The 26,586-nt window shown below is 41.7% G+C and overlaps 1 protein-coding gene across 1 annotated transcript in view; it reads right to left on the reverse strand.

The window, feature by feature from the left end:
• Window positions 1-26,586, reverse strand: part of NIPSNAP1 (nipsnap homolog 1) — an 810,051-nt gene that overhangs the window by 243,989 nt on the left and 539,476 nt on the right. The window contains exon 5 of the mRNA XM_044068455.1: window positions 16,403-16,473. Coding sequence (XP_043924390.1) covers window positions 16,403-16,473 — 71 coding nt within the window. The remainder of the gene's footprint in view (window positions 1-16,402; window positions 16,474-26,586) is intronic.

Below are 26,586 nucleotides of genomic sequence, written 5' to 3' on the forward strand. Positions count from 1 at the left end.
TATTCAACTTGTAATGCATTTTGGCTGCTGACATGGTTATCTTTACACAGTTATTCTGTTGTAGTATAACCTGAACTTATGGTAATTAATGATAAATTTTACAACAGTTCTCAGTTTCTTAACAATGACCTCCCAAGCCTCTGATGTGACCTAGTACTTTTTCTTACTATTGCTTTATGTAGTTTGTCTTAGTTCTATACTTGTAGCGTGTTTCTCATCCTCTCAGCAACAGACTCCTGGAGAAAACTTCCAAAGCAGATACTTGTATTGAAAGAGTACCAGCAGCTGTAGCAGTGATACCACACTCCAATGCACTCAAACATAGTACTTATAAACAGAGGGGAATGTATATGTCTGAATCAAGCAGTGATGAAATTGCTAGGGACTTCAATGAGCACAATTTTACTCTTAATCTCTCCATTTCATAATGCATAACATTCGCACCACACTTACAAAGGCACACCTCCACCTTCCACAAACACAGCTACCCACACCCACACAACTGCTACGGTCCGGTTTCTCCTTACAGTTATTGCAAGCCAAGAATAACACTTTTTAATAAGGATACCTACCAGACAAGTCTGCATAGCACACTTGGTCTACCTCTCATTATCCACCACACCCACCCCATCCCAAGCAGATATCTCACTCATGACCAAACCCAACCAAACCATGCCCAAACTACCCAAACCCACATACATACACCTCTCACTATTGCTCCTAGGTGTAGCCACCCTCCCACTGCTAACTTCTATCATTAACCACCAAAAACAACTTAATTTTATCCACATACCAAGAAAAACTACTTCCACTAACATTATTACATCACACCCTTTTACTCAACTAGTCCCATATCACTACCAAACCTTCTTTATTCACCACTACGCACACATATTACAGCCATCACACTGCCAGTCCCAAACAACTATAAAGAACTTTAAGACCCTAAACAAACTACTCAAAACTCTATTTTTACCTCAGAACCCAACTCACTAGCTGCGGTGATATACACCCAAACCCAGGCCCACAAAATCTAGGAGCCCCAACCCTCAACCTGAATGATACCCTACTCCACCAAGACAAATCCACGCTCCTCGTTTTAAATTTAAATGTCAAAAGTATACTAAACAAAGTCCATGAGCTTCATGCACTACACTCCTTTTATCAATCTGAGATAGTCATACTAACAGAGACTTGGCTTAAACCAGGCAATCACAACAATGAAATCACTCCACCAGGTTACAGTATAATTCATAGTGATAGAATAGGTAAAAGGGGGGGGTGTTGCTATAGTGTATAAATCTCACCTCATCCTTGAGAAAGTAGACACAACAACCCCAGACCTCAAAAAGTTAAACTCACTCTAACAAAACTAAAACTTAATGATAGTAAACACATCAACATCATAGGATGCTACATCCCTCCAGGCAACAATATCCCCATCACACAAAAACTCCTAGAATGGATATCTAACTCCCTCCCCCAGGAAAGCATAGTATTAGGAGACCTTAATACTGACTGGTAAAACTGTTCCAGTCATAACCCACTCTCCCATATTAACCTACATGGCCTAACCCAACATCACTTCCCCCACAAGAACAGACAAGAGAACCAAACATCAATCCACTCTAGATTGGATACTCGTATCCCACCCATCACTGATAACACTAGCAGGGTGTCTACCAGACACTCTGAGTGACCACCAAGCCACATTCTTACTCAGATCAAAATCACCACAACTGACCCAAATATCTATGCGCCTAATTAGAAAGAAGAAACACTTTAATCGCTCCAACTTTATAAACAACCTAAAAATGTGCAACTGGACTCCTTAAAAAACCTACCTCTTGATGAAGCTATACTATATTTCAGTACTAACTTCTTAAACACCCTTAACCATCACGTCTCCTCCAGAACAACAAGAATTAAAACTAAATATGCCCCCTAGTTAACCCCATATACAAAATCCCTCCTCAAAAAAAGAAACAAGGCCTGGACCAACTACCTCAACAGTAAATCCCAATAAAACAAACAAATATACATTGAACTACGTAACAAAGCCAAAAAACTCACCAAAACAGACAAAACATCTTACTACCAAAAGTTACAGGATAAGCACAGGAACAGCCTACAAAAATTCTGGGCAGCAATTAACTCTATTCTACAGCCAGGTAAAACAACTACCCCAACCTCAAAAATAGATAACAACCAAGAAGACATCCCCACTCAATTTAATAAATACTTTACAGAAACCATCCAGGCCCTTGCAAACAACCAACCCTATGACAACATCCCCACCCCTGCAAATCCACCCCCACCCCAACTAACTATTGTGCCAAGTTCAGCTTTCACCCAGAACCAACCAAATCCATTGAAAAACTGCTTCAAAAGCTCAAACCAACGTCTCTAGATGCAGATAAATTACCCACTGAATACCTTAACCTAGCTGCAGAAGCCATATCATATCCTGTCTCCATCCTAATTAACAGATCCATCTCAGAGTGTATAGTACCTAAGCTATGGAAAATATCACATATCATCCCTCTACATAAAGGGGGAACCTCCCTGGAACTCAATAACTACCGCCCTATAGCCATACTACCCCCTTTATCTAAAATTTTACAGAAGGTAAGACACAAGCAACTAATTAAATATCTCCTAGAAAATAATCTAATAGCAACACAACAACATGGCTTTAGACTCTTCCATAGCACCTCCACCTCACTAACAGAATTCACCAACATTGTCAATACTCACAGAAACAATGGACTCCTTGTATCTGCCACCTTCCTTGACTTGTCCAAAGCATTTGATATGGTTAACCACAATAAACTCCTTCTTTCACTAGCAACTCTAAACCTTACCACCCCTGCCATCTCCTGGTTCAAGAACTACCTAGAGGAAAGGAAACAAGCTGTTATGTGGCAAAACCAACTCTCCCCCTCCCTCCCAGTCTCCCAAGGAGTACCCCAAGGCTCCATCCTGGGGACATTCTTTTACCATCTTCACCAATCAGCTCCCAAACAGTATTTCTAAAGCCTCAATAGTGCAATATGCAAATGATACCACCATAATATGCACAGCCAAATCAATTGACATCCTTCACTCCCTAACTCAAGAATGCTTTTCCCTAACAGAAACTTGAATTACAAACCAAAGGCTCATTCTGAACCAAGTAAAACAAAGCTAGTACTCTTTAGCTCCCACAGAGCCACACCTCCTACTGATTCTTTCTTCATCTCCTCCTTTAACAAGCCCACAATCACCCCCACAAATCATACCAAACTATTAGGGGTTGAAATAGGTAATCACCATAGATTTGACTACATATTTCTATAACCATAAAAAAAGTACATAAAAAACTTGGCCTACTGTATCGCAATAAAAAATTCCTCACTGACCACTCTAAAACTACAATAGCGAGGACTCACCTACTATCCACCCTACTTTATGCCTCCCCCGTGCTTACAAATCTTCTCAAATCTGACCTAAACAAACTTGATAGTTGTTATAATAAGATATCCAAATTCGCTACAACCTCTCCCATCAGAACACATCACTGTGAATGCCTAAAAAACTCAATTGGCTAGAACTACCACTACTACTTCAACTCAATCAACTATCACTAGCCCACAAAATAATACATAACTCTGAAAACACCCCAGCCCTACAAAATCTTTTGCAACCCTATACAACCGCCAGGCCCTTGAGGTCTAGCACACAAAAACTCCTTAAAGTAACCAAATATAACAATGAAGCTGATAAGTCTGTCTACAGCCACTGTACAGCAAAAACCTGGAACTCCCTTCCTGCCCACATAACTGACAACAAATCCCCATCACAGTCCAAGAAACTTGTTAAAACTCACTTTTTGAATAATCGACTGTGCTCCTGTATCCCCCCCCCCCCCCCGGCTAATGTCACATTAGAACACTTCAACTAACTTAAGTAACTCTGCTAAGCCAACCAATCACAGTACTGTACCCACTTAGGACTGTTAATCTACTGCTCATCCCATCTCTCCAGGAGTTAGAGAAAACTACCCCAGCAATGTTGAGCTCTCCAAAAACAACTAAAACCAGGAGAAGACGTACTGTAAATCAGTTTGGTATCCTTCTCAACTAAAACCAGACGAAGACATATAGTGAATCAATTTGTTATCCTTCTCAACTACAGCGAGCATCATCTGCTCTCTCTGAGACTTATTCTACGTCTCTCTGCTTTTACTCTGATAGTAAATCTATCACACGAATCCTAAACTTAGAAATATCTTCTAAAATGTATTATTATATTGAAGAGAATGAATGTATCCTGTTAGTTAATATGTATGTCAAAGTCTCTTCTATGAAAATTGTATGTCAAAAGTCTGTCCTTAAAACTATGTTTTGTAAAAAATTGTTCTCTTGGAGCTTTTCTCCCCGGGCCTCTACTGAAAATGGACTTGTAATCCAGTTGGACTCTCCCAGTCAACAAATGTAAAATATACCAGTCAAATTTAAGGCTTTTCCCACCTCTCTGCAAAACACTGCTGTAATGGCTTTGGCACACAAATGAAAATAATTGATGGGTGTTGGTTCAAGTCTCCCATCCATATCTCTCAACAGTACAGATTTTTGCAGAAAATCCAGAGTTTTTGTCTGTTTTTCATAAAATTGCAGTTTTCTGTCAAATCACTGGAAAATCATTGAACACTGAAGTCAGAAAATTGACAGGCATTTGATTTTCAGACTTCATATCCTTCAGAAAATTCACTCTAATGCAAAACAACAAGAATTAAAACTAAATATGCCCCCTAGTTAACCCCATATACAAAATCCCTCCTCAAAAAAAGAAACAAGGCCTGGACCAACTACCTCAACAGTAAATCCCAATAAAACAAACAAATATACGTTGAACTACGTAACAAAGCCAAAAAAACTCACCAAAACAGACAAAACATCTTACTACCAAAAGTTACAGGATAAGCACAGGAACAGCCCACAAAAATTCTGGGCAGCAATTAACTCTATTCTACAGCCAGTTAAAACATCTACCCCAACCTCAAAAATAGATAACAACCAAGAAGACATCCCCACTCAATTTAATAAATACTTTACAGAAACCATCCAGGCCCTTGCAAACAACCAACCCTATGACAACATCCCCACCCCTGCAAATCCACCCCCCACCCCAACTAACTATTGTCCCAAGTTCAGCTTTCACCTAGAACCAACCAAATCCATTGAAAACTGCTTCAAAAGCTCAAACCAACGTCTCTAGATGCAGATAAATTACCCACTGAATACCTTCACCTAGCTGCAGAAGCCATATCATATCCTGTCTCCATCCTAATTAACAGATCCATCTCAGAGTGTATAGTACCTAAGCTATGGAAAATATCACATATCATCCCTCTACATAAAGGGGGAACCTCCCTGGAACTCAATAACTACCGCCCTATAGCCATACTACCCCCTTTATCTAAAATTTTACAGAATGTAAGACACAAGCAACTAATTAAATATCTCCTAGAAAATAATCTAATAGCAACACAACAACATGGCTTTAGACTCTTCCATAGCACCTCCACCTCACTAACAGAATTCACCAACATTGTCAATACTCACAGAAACAATGGACTCATTGTATCTGCCACCTTCCTTGACTTGTCCAAAGCATTTGATATGGTTAACCACAATAAACTCCTTCTTTCACTAGCAACTCTAAACCTTACCACCCCTGCCATCTCCTGGTTCAAGAACTACCTAGAGGAAAGGAAACAAGCTGTTATGTGGCAAAACCAACTCTCCCCCTCCCTCCCAGTCTCCCAAGGAGTACCCCAAGGCTCCATCCTGGGGACATTCTTTTACCATCTTCACCAATCAGCTCCCAAACAGTATTTCTAAAGCCTCAATAGTGCAATATGCAAATGATACCACCATAATATGCACAGCCAAATCAATGGACATCCTTCACTCCCTAACTCAAGAATGCTTTTCCCTAACAGAAACTTGGATTACAAACCAAAGGCTCATTCTGAACCAAGTAAAACAAAGCTAGTACTCTTTAGCTCCCACAGAGCCACACCTCCTACTGATTCTTTCTTCATCTCCTCCTTTAACAAGCCCACAATCACCCCCACAAATCATACCAAACTATTAGGGGTTGAAATAGGTAATCACCATAGATTTGACTACATATTTCTATAACCATAAAAAAAGTACATAAAAAACTTGGCCTACTGTATCGCAATAAAAAATTCCTCACTGATCACTGTAAAACTACAATAGCGAGGACTCACCTACTATCCACCCTACTTTATGCCTCCCCCGTGCTTACAAATCTTCTCAAATCTGACCTAAACAAACTTGATAGTTGTTATAATAAGATAGCCAAATTCGCTACAACCTCTCCCATCAGAACACATCACTGTGAATGCCTAAAAAACTCAATTGGCTATAACTACCACTACTACTTCAACTCAATCAACTATCACTAGCCCACAAAATAATACATAACTCTGAAAACACCCCAGCCCTACAAAATCTTTTGCAACCCTATACAACCGCCAGGCCCTTGAGGTCTAGCACACAAAAACTCCTCAAAGTAACCAAATATAACAATGAAGCTGATAAGTCTGTCTACAGCCACTGTACAGCAAAAACCTGGAACTCCCTTCCTGCCCACATAACTGACAACAAATCCCCATCACAGTTCAAGAAACTTGTTAAAACTCACTTTTTGAATAATCGACTGTGCTCCTGTACCCCCCCCCCCCGGCTAATGTCACATTAGAACACTTCAACTAACTTAAGTAACTCTGCTAAGCCAACCAATCATAGTACTGTACCCACTTAGGACTGTTAATCTACTGCTCATCCCATCTCTCCAGGAGTTAGAGAAAACTACCCCAGCAATGTTGAGCTCTCCAAAAACAACTAAAACCAGGAGAAGACGTACTGTAAATCAGTTTGGTATCCTTCTCAACTAAAACCAGACGAAGACATATAGTGAATCAATTTGTTATCCTTCTCAACTACAGCGAGCATCATCTGCTCTCTCGGAGCCTTATTCTACGTCTCTCTGCTTTTACTCTGACAGTAAATCTACCACATGAATCCTAAACTTAGAAATATCTTCTAAAATGTATTATTATATTGAAGAGAATGAATGTATCCTGTTAGTTAATATGTATGTCAAAGTCTCTTCTATGAAAATTGTATGTCAAAAGTCTGTCCTTAAAACTATGTTTTGTAAAAAATTGTTCTCTTGGAGCTTTTCTCCCCGGGCCTCTACTGAAAATGGACTTGTAATCCAGTTGGACTCTCCCAGTCAACAAATGTAAAATATACCAGTCAAATTTAAGGCTTTTCCCACCTCTCTGCAAAACACTGCTGTAATGGCTTTGGCACACAATTGAAAATAATTGATGGGTGTTGGTTCAAGACTCCCATCCATATCTCTCAACAGTACAGATTTTTGCAGAAAGTCCAGAGTTTTTGTCTGTTTTTCATAAAATTGCAGTTTTCTGTCAAATCACTGGAAAATCATTGAACACTGAAGTCAGAAAATTGACAGGCATTTGATTTTCAGACTTCATATCCTTCAGAAAATTCACTCTAATGCAAAACCTGTTTATCAACTTTCTAAGTTTGTAAGTGCAATATTTATAAATTGTCCCAATTTTTTGGCCTTTGTCTCCTATTATTTATGGCCTTGTCCAGATTTCTTGTTCTATGATGTTGAGAGGTATGCTGCCACCCCCCTTCCTACTGGAGCCAGTCCACTGCACTTGCACAAGTGTCCCCCTCAGCAGGGCAGCAAGCAGGTATCAGTGCAGATTTGCTTTATAGCTCTTTTACATCACACACACACACACACACACACACACACACACACACACACACACACACACACACACACACACACACACACAATGATACATGGTTAATGTGGACAAACTTGTTTGTTCAAAGTCACCAAACCTTCTCCAAACGCAGTTTTAGGACACCTGCTACCAATCCACTTGACAGTCTGCAGCTGTAAATCTTGTTGGCCATGTTATTTCTTCTTTTCCTTGGTTTCGTTTCTCTTAATTGTAATGTTGCTTTTACTCATTTTTTCTCCTGCCTCCCATATCTACCCTAATTATTACTTCTAACAAATACTTTTTCTCACTCTTTCTTCTCTTCCGCTCCTCCTCTTTATCCACTATTTGAACTTTTCCACTCTGACATTTGCTTTATGAGTAAATAATGAACTGTCACCCTTATAATGTCAGCACATTTCAATGCTACATAATATTGTATTTAGTCTAGTTCATAGGTAGGTACTAGGCTATTGGCCTAAGGGCATAAGTAAGTCTAGCCAACAAGGTTCCCTGGCTTATGTCACCCAAGAAAGTTATTTTCCTGTGCCACTGTCGAGCAGAGCCACAGAAGTGATTCCTGGGGTATATTTCCTATTTTTCATCCACTCAAAGATTTTTCTTGAAGAGTGCTAATGAGGAACTTTGCTTGACATAGATGGGTAGCTTGTTCCAGAGTATGGGAAGTCTCTGGGACAGGAATCTATCCCTCCAGCATGTCCTGTTTATTGTGGTGACAAGGTTTAGGTCCCTAGAGTGTGTAGCTCGGAGGGATTGGGATTTCTTTAGGTGTAGCATGTCCAACAGCTCTGGGTTTGACATAGCTTTATATGTTAGGCAGAAATCACCTGGGAGTAGGCAATATGGTACGGAGTAAAGCTGGAGTTTTTTGAGATGGTCAGTGTAGGGCATCTGTTTGAGGCCAGTAATCCTCTTTGTGAGGTACTTGTGTGGCCTTTCCAGCTGCTGCAAGAGGTCTTGTGAGGTACATTCCAAAAGAGGCATTGTACTCTATAATGGGTCTGAGTGTCAAGTAGAGGGGGACAATGACCTCTTTTTTTCCTGGATGAGAACCCTTTTGTGATGAGGTGTGCCATGTAGAAGGACTTCCTGACTACTGTGGTGATGTGATTATCAAAGGAGAGACTGCTGTCCACCTGGGTCCCAAGGTCTCATCACACATTCGGTGTTAAGTAGACTGCTGCCTATGTGGTAGTTCATGGGTACAGAGTTTTTACCAAAGGGGATGACAATGCACTTTTTGGCATTGAGCTTGAGGCCATGGCTCTGACACCAGGCATCTGTCTCAGTGAGGCCCTTCTGTAGGATGTCCACATCATTTGGGGACTCTACTATGGCTCCTAGTTTGTAGTCATCTGCGAACTTCATTAGCCAGAGGCCTTCTGTGTTAGCCTGTACTTCAGAGAAGTAGATACCAAACAGGAGAGGTCCCAGGACTGAACCCTGTGGTACACCACTTGTCACTGGTTTGAAGTCAGATTTGGAGTCTGCAACTTTTACAGTGTGGGTTCTGTCAGTGATCCAGTTGGCAACCCATCTTGTGACGTAGGGATTTATACCTAGTTTAGTGAGTTTAGCTATAATTCCAGAATGGGGGATGGTGTCGAAAGCCTTGGAAAGGTCAAGATAGGCTGTGTGAACCACCTTACCCTCATCTACGGCTTTGGTGACTGCCTCAAAAAAATCGATTAGGTTCAGGAGGCATGATCTGCCTTTCACAAACCCAAACTGGCTGGGGTCCAGAGTATGGAGGTTACCAATGTCTTTGTTTACAGGTTCCATGATGGCCTTGCAGACTAGGCTCGTCAGGCTAATAGGGCGATAGTTCCCAGGATCAGTGATGGCTCCCCCTTTGTGTAGTGGGATAACTGTTGCTGTATGCCATTCAGTGGGCACAAAGCCTAATGTGAGGCTATGATTGAACATGGTGCTTAGGTGGGGAGCCAGTTCGTTCTGAAGTTCGTGTAAAACGCAGCCTGGGATGTTCTCCAGTCCCATGGATGCTGTGTTTTTGGCTTTAGAGAGTGCAGCTTTTACCTGTTTAGTTGTGATTACAGGGACTCTGCATTCTTCCTGTATAGATATGGGCCCTTTCGTGGGTGAGAGGGCGGTAAAGTTAGCACTGAACATATCTGCCAGGATGTTGGCAATATCAGCTGGTTCTGTAATTTTCATGCCGTTGTGCTGTAACTCAGAGCAGATCTGGGTGTTGCCATTGAGATTCCTGACATAGCTATAGGATGCTTTGTGGGTGTCCTTAGAATCAGTGGCAATTTTGTCTTTGTAGCTGGCTTTGGAGGCTCTTATAAGGAGTCTCAGCTTCTTACTGAGGCTGACCAGGGAGCTCCACCACTCATGGGATTTTAATCTCTTTTGCAACAGTTTCTTCCTTCTGTTGTACAGTTTGTTTATGGCAGGGGACCACCAGATTGGCTTCCTTTTTTTGGAGGATAGCTTCTTGGTTCTGTTTGGTATAGCATGATCCATGCACTCGTGTAAGTGCTTATAGAGTGCATTTGTGTAGGATTCAACAGTCATAACTGTATTGTTCATTTGCATGGGTGTCATGAAGTTCGCCACTTCTGTCTTAAGAAGCATGAAGTTGGCTTTGGAGAAATTTTTTTACCGTGGTTTCCTTAATGGGGGGTGGGGTTGGGATGTGGATATCTAGGGTGATTAGCTTATGGTCGGATCTGACCAACGAGGAGTTGACTTCAGGTGTGGAACACCGGTCACTCATGTTGGTAATGACTAGGTCTAGGATATTACTGCCCTTGGTAGGGGTGTGGATAAGTTGATCGAGGACATTGGAATTTATGAATTCCAGAAAGCATTGAGCGAAGGAGTTGGTACACAAGTAGTTTTCCCAGTTAATGGTGGGGAAGTTGAAATCGCCCATTATTAAGGTGTTTGGTTGAACCCTAATATTTTCCAGTATATCAAGAAAAGAGGTGTGGGAATCCTGGGGCATGGTGGGGGATCTGTAGCAAGCTACAATTTGGATTGCAATTTTGCCCAAAGTTAGTTACACTTGGATAACCTCGGATGCATTATGCTGAGCAACTAGCCTGGAGGTGTGAATATCCTTAATGAGTATGGACACACCTCCGCCTTTGGTGTTCCAGTCCAGGTTACGTGGCCGAAAAGTGTGGTATGTGTTATAGCCTGGTAGTGTAGGGGTGCTCTCTGGAGCCTTGAACCAGGTCTCAGTCACTGCACAGATATCGATGTTCTCCATTTTAAGGAGTGCCTCGAGTGAGTGCATTTTCAGATTTAGACTTCTAGCATTGAGTAGCATTACCCTCAGTTTTTGCTCGCCTGTTCCTGTTACGGTGGTGAATTTATCATTTGAACCTTGTCTAAAAAAGGCACTATAGGGTCGGCAAGAGCCTTATCCAGTATCCAGAATCTCAGGGGCGACAGGTGCAGGCCATCTCTGGCAAAGCATAGTGGTCGGTCGACCATGTCGACCCAGGCAGACAGATACTGGATCCCCTTAGAATGACACTAGAAGCTTAGCCAATTGTTGAAGTCAATCATTTTGTCCTTGTACTGCGGTATTATTCTGGGCGATGGCAGAATGATACTCAGGGCTAGGGTCATACCTGCCTGGGCTACAAGATTGGAGAGCTCTTCCATGTCTCTTTTCATGTAGTCCAGCTAGGTACATCTTGGGTTATTCACACCAACATAGACAATGAGAGAGTCATATCTGTACTTGTTGTGGAGTGACCTGAGTGCATGGGTTATGTGGCAGATCCTGGCACCTGACAGGCAGCTGACAGTAACCTTCTCCTTGTTTAGCCTGGTGAGTGGGACATCACTGTTTCTGACTATATGTTTGCCCACAATATCTGAATAAGTGAGTGGGATTTTCATGACAGCATCAAGGAAACATTTTCCTTCCATCTGTGTTTTGTTTTTCTTAAGTTTTGGATTTTTCTTGGCATATTGATTGATTTTCTTAGTATATTTTATTTTTTTATTTATTTTTCATTTGTTTACCAGGTTAGTCTGACTGGACACAAGGTGGCCATTTTCAGCGGAGGCTCGGGGAGAAAAACTCCAGATACATAGTAAACAATTATAAAAAAATAATAAAAATAAATTATACAAACATAGCTATTTTGTACAAAGAGCATAGAAAATATAAAAGGAGTAAAATCAGAGTTTTACAAATGATGCAGCATGGAGTGGTTAGAATACTGAGAAACAATTAAACAAGATAATATACAACAAATATACAATTGCTTGAACATAAATTCAAAAAGAAGTTTCCATAGACAAACAAGGTCATAAACTAGAAATCATAACTATATTGATATGCTTTATATTGCATTTATCTTGTTTTAATGATGGTATATGTGTATTATTGTACGTGTCATATGTGCACAAATATTTGTATTAATCTATGTATTTACAGTATATTGACAAAGTACTGGGCCACATCAGAGGCTTGCGAGGTCATTGTTAAGAAACTGAGAGCTGTTGTAAAGCTTGGCATTGAATACCATAAGTTCAGGTTATGCTATAAGAGAATAACTATGGAAAGATAACCATGTCAGCAGCCAGAATGCATTATAAACTGAATGTTTTACTGTGCACATTAACAAATGGATAGATTGGTCTGGACTGATGTGTGTGCTTTGTTTTTTTTTTTTTTTATTCCTGGGAAAATGCTATTCAGAAGTGAAGAGACATATAAGGAAACTGTTTTAGTGGCACACCAGGCTGTGCTTTTTTTGATGTCTATTGTCATGCAAAGCTGACGAAATAGTTGAATCTACCCAAGCTGGAAATGTGAGACTGTAGCCCACTGAAGGAGGGGAGATGGAAAGAGTAACTTGGCCAGGAAATGAAACTTGCAAAACTGCTCCCTGTGAAAAGTCTGTTTTATCTCAGTAATTTGTTGACACTTTTGCAAGTTTCTTTCAGAGAATGTGTAGTACATCAATAGGAACAACATTTTTAAAACTCAGCACATACCAGTCAATGACACACGAGCTGCAGACTCTCAAACCTGGCATTTTTTTTCAGGTGGTCCATTCTAAGTGAATGGAAGTCTAGTCTGACAACAAATGGTAGGGCTATTTGTTCTCACAGTCTGTGCATTGAGACAGATTTAGCTTTCCAAAGGAATCACAATGTCTGCCCCCATGACGGCAGACAAGAATAAAAAAAATAAAATTAAGAATGAGCACTTATTTTGCTGCAGGCAGCTTTAGGAGGTACAGTAAATCATGGCAAGATAAAAAATATGTTTTTTCATTGTTTGCTCATAGTGGTCCTTTAAGTCCTTCATCTTATGAGGAAGTAGAGGGACACAACAGCATATCCGACTCCAAACGGGTCTCTATAGAAGCCTGTGCCACAACCCCAGTTGTCGCAGGGGACTGCAAAACTGTCTCACCTTCTTCAGCGACAACAAGCCTAGGTGGACTGTCGGACAGTGAACAAGCATTACCTGGTATGCCCTTAGTTATGGACGCTTTCTCAGCAACCGGTGGACAACACTGTATGAGAATATATACTAAAAAGGACATTGCTTTGTTATGTAACACACAGGTTACAGAGAATGATAATATCATTCTATCAGAAAATCTTCTGTCTACAGAAAAAGGCTTCATTTTTCCAAAACAGAAGGTAGAAAAAAAGAGGAAGGGGGCAGGTAAAAAGGGAGAAATCAAAAACTGAACTTATAAGGAGTAAAGGACATTTCGGTTTAAAAAAAAAGGGGGGGGGGAGAATAATCAAAACTGACAATGGGGCTCAAGCTGTGGAAGTACAAAGCCAACTTGATGAGACTTGTAGGCATGTAAATGCAATAAGCAATGAAGAGTGGGATTAATAAGACTAATAGTGATGAAGGTCATTCCTTTATAACAACTGATAGAGTAGATATTGCTGAAATTAGAAGCTGGAGATTCTTCAGATCTGATCAGAAGTGATATACTTGTACTAGGAGGTTCGATTATTATATGAACTGATACTTTCATTTGCAAAGAAGATAATGAACATTGAATACTGTTCTGCTTGCCAGGAGCAGAAATACAGGATGTGAGAAAGGCCTTGGAAAGCTTTAATGTAAGGAAGTCTGGAGCTGTTACTCATGTTGGAACACATGATCTCACCTGATTATTATAGGGAACTTAGTCCTCTTACATAGCATAACTTGTAAAGGTGGTTAGGATGTATTTTTCACAAATCACATACATAAAAAAGTCAGGTCACCATCAATGAAAAGATTTTTTTGGGGGGAAATATATGCCTGAAAAAATGGCCCACTTAAAAATAAAAACAAAATGTATAGAGTAAATGAAGCATAATTTTGGACACACAGATATTTAAAAGGATGGTGTGCACTTGTCAAGACCAGGGAAGAGAATTTTTGTAGCAGATATATTGCAACAATTGAAAAACACAATACATGATTTTTGGCAGGTCGAAAACATATCGGTTCACAGACAGCAACATTTGATGCATCACTGATGGTTGTTAAAGCTAGGAGCATTAACAAAGTTTTTTTTTTTAATTGGAATATTTGCTATGTTCTTACAAGACTGATGTTGTCATTGTTTGTTAAAGATGGTTAGGGAACAATGATTGGGAACCAGTTATATCAGGGTATAAATGTTTTTACTGTAAAAGACATTCTATAAAAATCAGGTGGGAGCGTTATGATAGGGATTAGAGATTGTTAAGAGATCTGTGATTATTACCTGTTCAATGATAACTGTGACAATAAAGACAGCCCTGTAACATATAACTACTATTGGAGTGTATAGCCATCAAAGTTAAGTACTGAAGACCTAGAGAAATTCATACATTTCTTGCATGAAACACAGGAAGAATAACAGTGACTGGAGACTTACATTTACCAGAAACAGACTGCAATAACATGGATGCAACTACATTAAGAAGGAAATTATTTACAATGTATGCCCAGGAACAACAATTCCTTCAGATTAAAAAAAAAAGAAAAAAGAATGGAACAAATGAGACATTGTTTGTGTTCCTACGGAAAAGTACAGTTGTGTAAGAACTTACCATAACATTAGATGCCCTACTGATTACTGCTGTAGTACTCAATGAGTGGATCATCACCACTGATCCAGCTGGAGTATCAAAGCTTTTCCTCCCTACGATCGTATGTCTGACAAGTGACCTCAACTCATAAGCATTGGGGCATATAGGCGGACATACGAGTGCAATTCCTTAGACTGTCTCCAAGCCAGCAGTCTGAAGACCCCTATAAGTGAGAGGCAATCTGCAACAGTTAGGCACAACTGTCAAAGAAGGTAGGAGAGTGGCACTGAATTGAGAGAGGAGGAAACAGTTAAAGTGACACCCTGATCCCACTTCCTTGTGGTACATTTGAATGGGGACATATGGCTGAAGTGGCATTCAGCTGTAGAGGCATGACTGTTGCAAATTCCCTGTGAGCAAAGAAAAGCCCCATGCTCACAGCTTAAATGAACAAGTACATGTGAGAAGGGGAAATAAAGTGTGCTGTGCTTGACGTACGGTACAGGCTTATGCAAGTGCAACATGTAGAAGTGTGCTACAGCATGAAGGAAATCCTGCATGCTACTGTAGTCACATTTACGCTCCAATATGTTTCAGGTGATGCTCCTCAGACAATGTGACGGGGTTAATGGTCGACACACACCAATAATAAAGGCACTGTCTGTTGTGCACTGCATTTTTACTGCCGCTGACATGCCCACTGGTCAGCCTGCTGCTGAGGATTGCCATATTGTTTGCTATCTCTTGGTGCCTTGGAGGCCTTGGATATTATTATTTTCTCCTTATGTATTTGGTTACTGAAGCTGTGGACATAGCACTGTGTGCTTCTCTTTGCCCACAGGGAACTGCAATGGTCATATGCCTCTGCAGCTGAATGTCGGCAATGTGTCCCCAGCCAAAATTACACATGGAAATGTCACATCGGCTAGGAGCCTGAACCCATATTACTCCTTAATCTAAATGGCTGTGCTACCAAGAACAGATCCTGTAGACTTATCTCTTGTCTCCTTATTTGTTTTTACTGTTTCCTTTACAGACTAGAATGTTTCTTTGTACCTGTTGACTGAATGCTTTATTCCATCAATCCATCCTCAGCCCCTTTTTCCCCATTTTGCACATGGGGTCGGGGTGTCATGTCAACAGTGACAATCATCGTGAGCCAAGGTTTACACCACAGGGTGGCTAGCCCCTGCCATGGTAGTTCATCCATACCACTCACTTCCATACGCATTCGCACCTACGACCAATTCAGAGTGCCCAATCCACCTACTGCACGTCTCTGGAATGTGGGAGGGTACTTATCAAATATCATTCTGTTAACTTTAACACACATTATCAGAATTTTTAATGGTTATTACATCAAGCTGTCAAGTACTATGAAAGGTGAATTCTGAGAAATTTCAATGCACACAAGACATTCAGAGAACAAACATCAATTGTTGCACGTTACTGTGTCAGTAACTTTCCATCACATAGCACCTTGCATAACCCCCATTAAATCCTGCTTACCTCGTTCTGCCTTAACTTTGTTACACACTCTGCCAGAGCTGGGTAACCTCCTGAGTATCTCCATAAATGTACTGCAATAAAATAAAGAAACAAAGTCCACTAAGATGGCAAAAAATGTTCAGTGCTTAAAAAAAACAGCAGTTCAAAGACAGATGAAATAACTCTGTAGCCATGTTCTAAAATAATAAGCTTGTAAGCCACAGCGATTTGAATTTACTGTAAGCACTGCTGCAGTCATATCAAACAGGCAGGAAACTAAACCAGGGGGCAGCAAGTATCATAGTAAACAAAGTCTCCCCTAAAGCTCTGTTCACATCATGGTATAATGCGCAAATGAAAAAAAATTCTCTCTCAGACAATTATCATGTGATATAAAGTAGCTTTCTAACCAAACATATTGTAAATATCATGTCCAGAATGGTATCAAGTTCCATTTGTATAGTCTATGCTGCAATTACCATCTAGTAGACCAAATTTTGAGACTGCAAGTATCTACATACCAGTTATTTTAATTGGTATACGTTTGTAACAAGTCTTCATTGGGATATATTTCTTCATTATCTTAAATGTTATTGAAAATCTTCCTGTTTGTTCCACTGCCCTGTTTTGAACTATTACTGCAACTGTTGTCTCTCGGACCTAGGTCATGGCTGAAAAAAGTCCGAGGACCAGCCCACCTATTATAAATTAAATAAACAAGTAAGTAAATAAGAGGTTTTACTGTAGGGTGAATGTAAGGCACGTGACGCAGGTAACATTAGACATGCTATCAGTAGTAGTGAAGCAAAGGAGGACATAGGACCAGTCAGAGGGTTGTTTGTGGCCAAACAGGATGGATTTTGCTTCAGTAAGATTACAAAGACATTACTATGTAATTAATTACTTCAGCGAGAAATTAGGTGCATATTTTAGTTTACAGTGAATGGAACTTGCATCATGGGTGGAGGATTATAGCACTTCCACTCATCCACACTTATGCTTACGGCCAATCCCTACAATGACCCCCGTTAACAGACACCAACATCCATGGAGTTTATGAGGCCACGGGGGGGAAAGGAGACTGGCAGACTTTTTTTCTGTATCTAATACTTACATCTACAGACAAGTTTAGAAGTTGCCAATTTATTACCTACCGCAAGTCTTGAATGTAGGAAGAAACTGGAGCACCAGGACAAAACTGATGTGAACACAAGAAGACATCCAGACTCTGCACTGAAGGTATTATAGCTGAAATTTGAACCATGGAACCTATTGCTGTGAGGTAACAGCTCTACCCATTTTGCCACCCATTACGTCATTAACAAACTGAATGACACTAAGGCCACCACAGTTTTCCTCTAAAGTATTTCCATGGAGGAAAACAATAAGGGGTCCTTCCCAACTCTTGCAGCCCACCCCAATTTTTGAGAAAGGTTTGGTACACTGCATCTCACTTTCTAAGACTGTGTTCTGCCAGGAAGATGATCAGAAACTGGATTCATGTTGAGGCAAAGGTAATTTTGACAATTGGAAAAATAAAAATGAAAACTGTTCACCAAAATCACCATCGACAAACAACTCAAACAATTTTGTTTGGGAGACACCCCACACACGCTCTCGGAGTTATGTATAGCAACTCCAAGGTCACACAACAGTGGAGAAAAAATAAATAATTACTAATGGAGCATTTATGATCAAAATTATTGAGAAGAAGAAAGTTCAATTATGTAAGAACTTACCATAACAGGAAATGTCCTACTGATCACTCTTGCAGTATTCTAAATAGTTGGAGTTATCTCCACTAACATCAAACTGAGGAGCCAAAGCCTAAACTTTCCAGAAGTCATATGTTTGATCTCCAAGACAGAAGATAAGAAAGGTGTCCCTCGGTCCTGGTGAGAAGTTAGCACAGTAAAAAAGGAAAGATACAAATGAAAAGAAGGGGGAAGGTAGGTGGGAAGGAATACTGCAAAAGTGATCAGTAGGACATCTTTTGCATTATGTCCTGATTGAAATCATTTTTGCAGGATTCCAAACAGATGAGTGATTCACAAAGCTTAAGGTAGTAAAAGGGTGGACGACTGAGAAAGTACAGTTGTGTACACTTACCATAAATGTAGATGTTTGAGTGCATTCACTGTTGCAGTCATCACATTTGGGTTATCTGCTTTTAGTAGCCCTCAGTCAGCCTGATTATCAAAGTCTTGGGTCCTGCGTCAGTTGCTGTCTCATCTTCCATGACGTCACATAGTCAGGGGTATAAAGTATGTAGCCAACGCCATTACATCAGTTTTCCTTGCCCCAATGTCAGGTGCCCCCATAATGGGAAGCAATTGTATACAAGGTTACACCTCCAAAAAAAAAAGCAAATACACCAGAAAGCTTTAAGCATAGTAAACAAGAATAGAGCTATAGTCAATATAAGTCAGGAGGCTGGAGGGAGGGTAACCAGGACTGCAACAGTGAATACACTCCAACATCTACATTTATGGTAAGTGTACACAACTGTACTATGTTCTTCATGTTTCACTGTTGCAGTCATCACATTTGGGTAGATTCCCAAAGCTAAGAATGGGCGGAGGAAATTAGATAGCATTAGGACCAGCTATAAGGCCCTGCAAAACTGCAGTGGCAAAACCAGCTCTGGATTTAGAAAAAATTGGCAAGTGGTAATGCTTGGTGAAGGTATGTACCGAACTCCAGGTAGCAGCTTCTAGGATGTCTCTGGTAGGGACATCTCTGAGAAAGGCTGTAGAGGAAGATGCAGCCCTGGTTGAATGTGGTCTTATCCACTGTGGGGTAGGTTTTCCATGGTGTTTATAGCAGAAATGAATGCAATGGCTTATCCATTTAGAAATAGTTTGCTTTGAAATGGCCTTCCCCTCTGCCCCTGCAGCAAATGCAACCAGCAGCTGTTCAGATTTCATGAGAGACTTTGTCCTGTCCAAGTAAAATCTACGTTGTCTGTGCATGTCCAAGGAGTACAGTATTCATTCCCCTTTGTTCTGTGGATTAGAAAAGAAGGTTGGCAAATGAATGGACTGATTAAGGGCCACACTAGATACCACCTTGGCTATGATGGAGGGATTAGTCCTGAGGGACACCCTGTCACAGCATGAAAGATGATGAAAGGCTTCACTGCCATAAGGGCCTGTAATTCAGACACCCTTCTTGCTGAAGTGATGGCTAGAAGAAAGGCTGTTTTCCAGGAAAGGAATTTCAAGTCTGCATTTGCAACCAGCTCAAAGGGAGGTAGAGTGAGCTTTTCCAATACAAAGTTAAGGTCCCAGGCTGGAGTAGAGACTCTCCTGGGTGGTCTTACGTTTTTGGCCCCTCTGAGGAATTGCTTCAGCAGGGGATGAAAGAAGATGGGTGGTTCTGTATTGTAATGAGCTGAAATGGCTGAGGCATGAATTTTGATGGAGGAAAAGGAAAGACCCTTGTGAAGCATCTCGGTTAAGTATTGAAGAATATGGGGTAAATTGGGCGCTGCAGTGCCCATCCCGAGTTTGGCTCCAGGAATAGAATCTTTTTCCATTTTTCAGCATAGATTTTCTAGTACTAGGCCTCCTTGCCTCCAGAATGACATCCATTACCTGCTTACTGAGGGATGCTAAGGGAGAGATCAGGTAATTAGCCAGGCTGCCAGGTTCGGGGTTGGAAGCTGTGGGTGCAGAATATGGCCCTCCTGCTGGGACAGCAGGGCAGGAGTCTGAGGCAGGTGCTATGGTGCCAGCAGTGACATACTGCGCAAGAGGGGGTACCAGTGTTGGCATGGCCAGTCTGGTGCAATCAGTATTGTCCTTGGTTTGTCCTATTTGATCTTTAGTAGTACCTTGGAGAGGAGAGGCAGAGGGGGACAAAGCATCCACTTTCCAAGCTTGTTTGTGGGGAGTCATTGTGCAGAATTTGTCCAATTGGCAGTTCTGGGGGGAGGCAAACAGGTCTATCTCTGGGCTCCCCCCATTTGCTTCTCAACATGTTGAATATCTTTGGTTCCAGTTTCCACTCGTGTGGGTCCATGAGATTTCTGCTTAGGTCGTCTACCAGTGTATTTAGCTTTCCTGGCAGGAACTGAGCCTGTAGGTACACTTGGTAGCTCAAGGCTGTGTTCCACAGAGCCATGGCTAGTCTGCAGAGAGGGTATGAGTGGGTTCCCCTGCTTGTTTATGTACCACATAACAGTGGTGTCCGTCTTTACCATTAATTGTCCTGGAAGAATGTGGTCCTTGAAGGCTGTCAGAGCATTCTGTACAGCTAACATCTCTTTTTGACTCGTATGCAGGTGCATTTGATTTGGGTTCCATTTGCCCCGAATGCACTGCCCTGCCAAGTGAGCCCCCCATGCATAGTCTGATGCGTCTGTTGTTAGGGTTTGGGCGGCAGGGGTTAGAGTGAATGGCAGTCCCTTGTTTTGGTGGCAAGCCTCTGCCCACCAAAGGAACTCTTATCTGTAGAGAAGATATGACAGGAATCACTGAATCTATATCCTGAGAATGTTGACACCATAGGCTTTTTAGATACCATTGTAGCTTCCTCATATGCAGTCTTGCATATGGAATTAGTAGAATGCAAGAGGCCATGAACCCTAGGGCTTGCAGTATTTTCCTTGCAGATTGTTGGGTCTTTGTGGCCAGTAGTTTGAAGTAGGTTGTCAAATGAACTTGTTTCTCTGGCGTGAGGTAGGCCATCTGGGAAGCTGTACTCAAGCTTGCTCCCAGGAATACAATTTGTTGGCAGGGTACAAGATGTGATTTCGTTTCATTTAAGGTGTACCCCAGGGACGTCATCAATTCTTTTTTACAAATGCCAGATGATTTAATAGTGTGTCCTGGTTTTCTGCCTGAATTAGACAATTGTCCAGGTATGGGTATATTTGAATATTTCTTTGCCTGCAAAATGCAAAGACTGGAGCTAGGCAGTTTGTAAATACCCTGGGCACAGTAGATAAGTCAAAGAGCAGTGCAGAGAACCGATAGTGCATGTAGCCTGCTCTGAAGCATAGGTATCTTCTGCAAGATTCCCTTATTGGGATATGAAGGTAGGCTTCCCTTAAATCCAGTGTTGCCAACCAGGCATCTTTGCCTAGCATGGGAAGCAGCTGATGAAGAGTTAGCATCTTGAATTTTGGTATTTCCAGAAATGTGTTTAGGATAGACAGGTCCAACACAGGACGCCAGGAATTGTCTTTTCTGGGTACCAGGAAAAGTCTTGAGTAGGAACCTTTCCCCCATTCTTCTTCTGGGACAGGTTGAATAGCCCTGATGCTTAAAAAAGAGAGAGAACTTGCTTTTGAGCCTCTGCCCACTGATTTGGGGGGAGGTCTGGCTGGGGTTGTTAAGGAGTGGAAGTGGAATCTGTATCCTTGGGAAGCTACATTTAAAACCAATTTGTCCTGGGTAACGAGTTCCTAATTTTTTGCATGCAGGGCAATCTTTCCCCCTAAAGGAACAGTCAGTTAAGCAGGGCTTGGAAGGTTTAAAGTTAAGTCACTAAGACAATTTTCCATAGGGGAGAGTCTTACTACTCCCTGCTTGGAAGTGGGAGCCCCCCACTGCTTAGGCTTGTGAGTACCTTGGGACTGAAGCCTGGGCATTCTGCTGGATCTGGGTTTGGACTGAGGAAGCCTGGAAGAGGCAAGAAAGGACCAATTCTTAGAGGGCCAATGCCTACTAAATCTAGGAGGCTGTACTTTCAGGAAATATTTCACATTTTGCATAGATTTAGCTTTTTCCTCCATCTTTTTAAGTACTTCTTCTGATTTGTTGCCAAACAGGCAGACTTGGTTTAAGGGAGCATCCAGTAATTTAGCTTTAACATGATCTGGCAAAGATTGCTCCTTAAGCCAAGCATGCCTTTTAAGTACAGACCCAGTGACAGCAGCCCTGCAAGATGCCTCTAATGAATAAAAATCACATTGCAAAGTATGTTTTCCAGCTTGTTCAGCAGAATGCATTAAATCCTGTAAATCTTTATTTTCAGCACAGTCAGAAATCATCATTTTCTATTTAAGCAATCCAATAATATGCTGCAGGTACTTTAACATATGAAACTGGCAGTTTAAGGCCCTAATGGCCAAGATTGCAGAAGTGTATACCTTCTTACCCCATCTATCCAGAGCCCTGGAATCTCTATCAGAGGGGGTAGGATTTTTGGCAGTAGTAGTCTTAATGCCCTTGGGTCCCTGTGAAATGGTCTCAAGATTCGCAGTAGGATTTTTAAAGAGGAACTTGTGAGAGTCAGGAACCCTGTAATACCTATCAGGCTTTCTGGGAGCAGGAGGTAAAGAGCCAGGGGCCAGGCTAGATTCCGCGAAGGCATCCTCTACAATGTCCAGTACAGGAGGGATAGCTAAAGACCTGCGTTGATGCAGGAGTAAGAATTCCCTAAGCCTCTTTTTGAAGTCAGAGTAATCCTGGCTTTCCCAGCGAAAATGCTCCCTAAGAGTATGCAAGGTTTGACCAAAAGAAAAATCCTCTGCAGGGGAAGCAGAGGGAATGGAGTCCTCTGCATCAGAATTCTCATAGGTAGATAAGGGCAAATCCTGGTCATCAGAGAAAGCAGAAATTTCAGAATCCTGATCAGAAGAATCAGAAGGAAAATCAGTCCTAGGTCTCTTAGAGGGGGAAGGGTGGCTTCCCTTGATTAGAGTAATAAGGTCTTCAGCCATTCTTATCATTTGATTTTTAGGCATAGGGGCCTGACCATGCAGTCTGGGCATTGGTTTTCTAGGCATGGATCGAGTTTTAGGCCTTGAAGAAGAAGATGGTGTTGGTTTAATATGCAAGTCAGTAGTCTAAATACACCCTCAGAAGCTGGTGCCTCCACAGCAGCTCCGGACCCATCCAAGGTAGAGACATCCGCAGGTTTCACAGTTGAAGAAGCATCTCGCGGCATACCGGACTCCGAATGGGTCTCAGTAGAGGCCTGCGAATCTGAAGTAGTGGGTATCAGGGGCTGTGAAAGCACCTCACTGAGTACCGGCGAACTGGCGACTAGCTTAGGAGAAGCATCGTCGGCAGCTTTGAACCTATGCGGTCTGTCTCTGTCTTTATCTTTGCATTTTTTCAGAAAGTCGGTAGTTGGGTGGCTTACTGAAGCCATTTCTGAATAATTGAACAGAGTACCAAAATATTTAGATGCGTAAATGAACAGACGACGAATAGTATGAGGTTTGAATAAGGCACAAAACCGACAGCGAAGTACGTCATGGTCTGGACCTAAGCAAGGAATGCAGTACGAATGAAAATCTTTATGAGGTATTTGCTTTCCACAAGAAATACAATTGTTAACTTTTACTGACATCAGTTTACAGCAAGAAAATGGATGCCCAATGGGGTACTTAGCTTAGCTGAAGACTTCGGATCTGAAACTCGAAAATGAAAATTTCAGGAGTCGGCTGACTGGCACTTGCGAACTGCTTCTGCTTCGGGCACTGCACGGCAAGAAAGACTGATGTAATGGCGTCGGCTGCATGCTTTATACCCCTGACTACCTGACGTCATGGAAGATGAGACAGCAACTGACGCAGGACCCAAGACTTTGATAATCAGGCCGACTGAGGGCTACTGCAAGCAGATAACCCAAATGTGATGACTGCAACAGTGAAACACGAAGAACATGTATAAGAACTGTCTAACAGGCCAGACATGACTCACCTGGCAAAGGCAGCTTTGGACATGGAAAAGGTGTCTACTCTATAGTGCTTAGTGAAAGTATGTACTGACGACCAGGTAGCTCATTCCAGAATAATTCTGGAATCTACCCTTTGTGGAAACCCCAGAAAAAGCCACTGCTCTAGCAGAATGGGTCTTTGGGAAAGACTGCAAGGATTTGCCATAGTAAGTGAACAAAAAGAAATGGACTTAGAAATCAAGGTAGCAATAGTCTGCTTGGATATTGGCTGTTCTAGCTTAGAGTACATGAAAGAAGCAAACAGTTGGTCTGTTTTGTGGATATACTTAGCATTGTCCATGTAAAATCTGAGCTACATGGGTACATCCGGGGAATACAAAATTCTTTCTCCCCTGTTCTGAGGGTTGGGAAAGAAATTAGGCAGGTTGATGACCTGATTGAGAGACATTTTGTTTGCCATTTTAGGCATGAAAATGGGACTGACCCTCAGGGACACTGTCCTTATGGAAGATAATGAAGAGTTGAGACCCATCTAGCAGAAGTGAGAGTTACCAACAAAAGTGTTTTATAATGCAGAATTTTAGAGAGAAGGCAGAGCATATTTTTCCAACACACAGCTGAGATCTCAAGGCGAAGGCACAGGTTTTCTTAGAGGTTTTATAAGCTGGGCCCGCTTTAAAAAATGTTTGACCTGAAACCTGGACGTGAAAGGAGGACTAAGGGGAAAACTGATTGAGATGACTGAAGAGTGGGCTTTAATAAATTAATATGCCAAACTGTTTATCATGAGCTCACACAAATAAGATAAACCAAGAGGAATCTTATATTTTAAGGGATCCAGAGTTTTAGCTTGACACCGGCTTAAGAATCACTTCTATTTGGCTATGTAGGGTTTTCAGGTAGTGGTCTCCTTACCTACTGGAAGACAAAGCACATTCTCAAATTTGGGTGTATGGACGGGAACAGAATCCTCTCATCTGTAGAATAAAAGGGATGATAGGTTAGGATGAAGTAATGAGCCCTTCTGTTGCATGATCAGGTCCACTTTGTGGGGTAGCTTGTGATGATTGCTCCTGGCTGAAAGACAGAAAACGGGGAACCAATGCTGCCTTAGCCAATAGAGAATGTCATCAGTAGAATTCTTGTTTTTTTTCTTTTTGGACTTTAGAAAGACTTATGGTAGCAGAAAAAGTGGAGGAGAAGTATAAAGTAACTTTCCTGTCTACTGGAAAGACAAGGCATCTGTCTTCCAAGCCTGGGAAGGAGGAATCCTTGTGAAGAAAAGTGGAAGCAGTTTGTTGCTCTCTGAGGCAAATAAGTGTATCTGTGATGTTTCCAACCTGCAGACTATGGCTAGGAAGACCTGTTTTTTGAGCATCCATTCATGAGGATCTTCAATGGACCTGCTGAGGAAGTTTGCCAGGACATTGTCCTGGAAGGAAATGTAAACTGCATGAAGGTACATGTTCATCTTGATGGACAAGTCCCAGTAAATCTGAGCCAACCTGCACAACTGGTAGGATATTGTCCCTCCTTGCTTGTCTATGTACCACATGACTGTTGTGCTGTCTGTGAATAATCTTAGAAGTGCTGGTTTCCAGACACAGAAGAAAACTCAAAGAGCCTGAATAAAAGCCCTCATCTCTTTCAGGTTGGTGTGTTCTGCCTTGACGTCAGTTTGCCAACAACCCTGGACCTTGTGAGTCCCCATCCATGGCCTCCAAGCCTTGTTGGAGAGGTAAGAGGGACTGGAAGCAAGTTGTGAGGCTCTGCACCTTCTTCTGAGGCAGGAATGCCTGCATGTTCTTAGTATTTACTTATTTATTTATTGCATTTGTTTACCAGGAAAGTCCACTGGGCCTTGGAGAGCCCATTTTCAGTGAAGGCCTGGGGAGAAAAGCTCCACATACAGATTATACAGAAAATACAATTTCAGTTACATAAACGGCTAGAAGGCTATACAGTAACAATAATAGGCAGAATTTTAAAATAACACAGTATAATGTACATGTCAGAGTTAACAATGTATTAACAATAAGTAGCGAGGAAATGGATTGATAAGGAGAATAGCATAGCAAAAAAGACAGGGAGGAATAGGTTCAGGAGTGGTAGTAAGGTAGGTATATAAAGAGAGGGTGGTATCTAATCTGCAACTCAGGAAAACTAGGTCCTGAGTGGGCTGAAGGGAAGTCACTTTGTAAATGACCATGAACACCAGTTGTAGGAGGAGGTTGGGCTGAACCTGAGGTGCGGCAATACGGTCTGAGGTGATTAAGCCTGAATAAGCAAATTGTCTAGGTAGGGGAATATTTGTATTCCCTGAGTCCTGAAAAATGCTGTAAATGAAGCCAGGCACTTTGTGAAAAAAATTTATTTGGGGGGGGGGGTGTAGAAAGTACAGTTTTGTACCTACCATAAATGTAGATGTCCGAGAGGTATGCATCTGCAGTCCTAACAAATGGGTTGTCCTGGCCTCAGGCAGCCCTTCGGTCGGCCGGATTCCAAAGTCTGGTTCTGGCCTCGGCTGATGTCGCACTTCACCCGACATCATAGCTGCAGTCCAGCGGGTA

Source organism: Protopterus annectens, chromosome 4.part0 (assembly GCF_019279795.1).
Source record: "Protopterus annectens isolate FY-2018-M chromosome 4.part0, PAN1.0, whole genome shotgun sequence".
Taxonomy (NCBI): Eukaryota; Metazoa; Chordata; order Ceratodontiformes; family Protopteridae; genus Protopterus; species Protopterus annectens.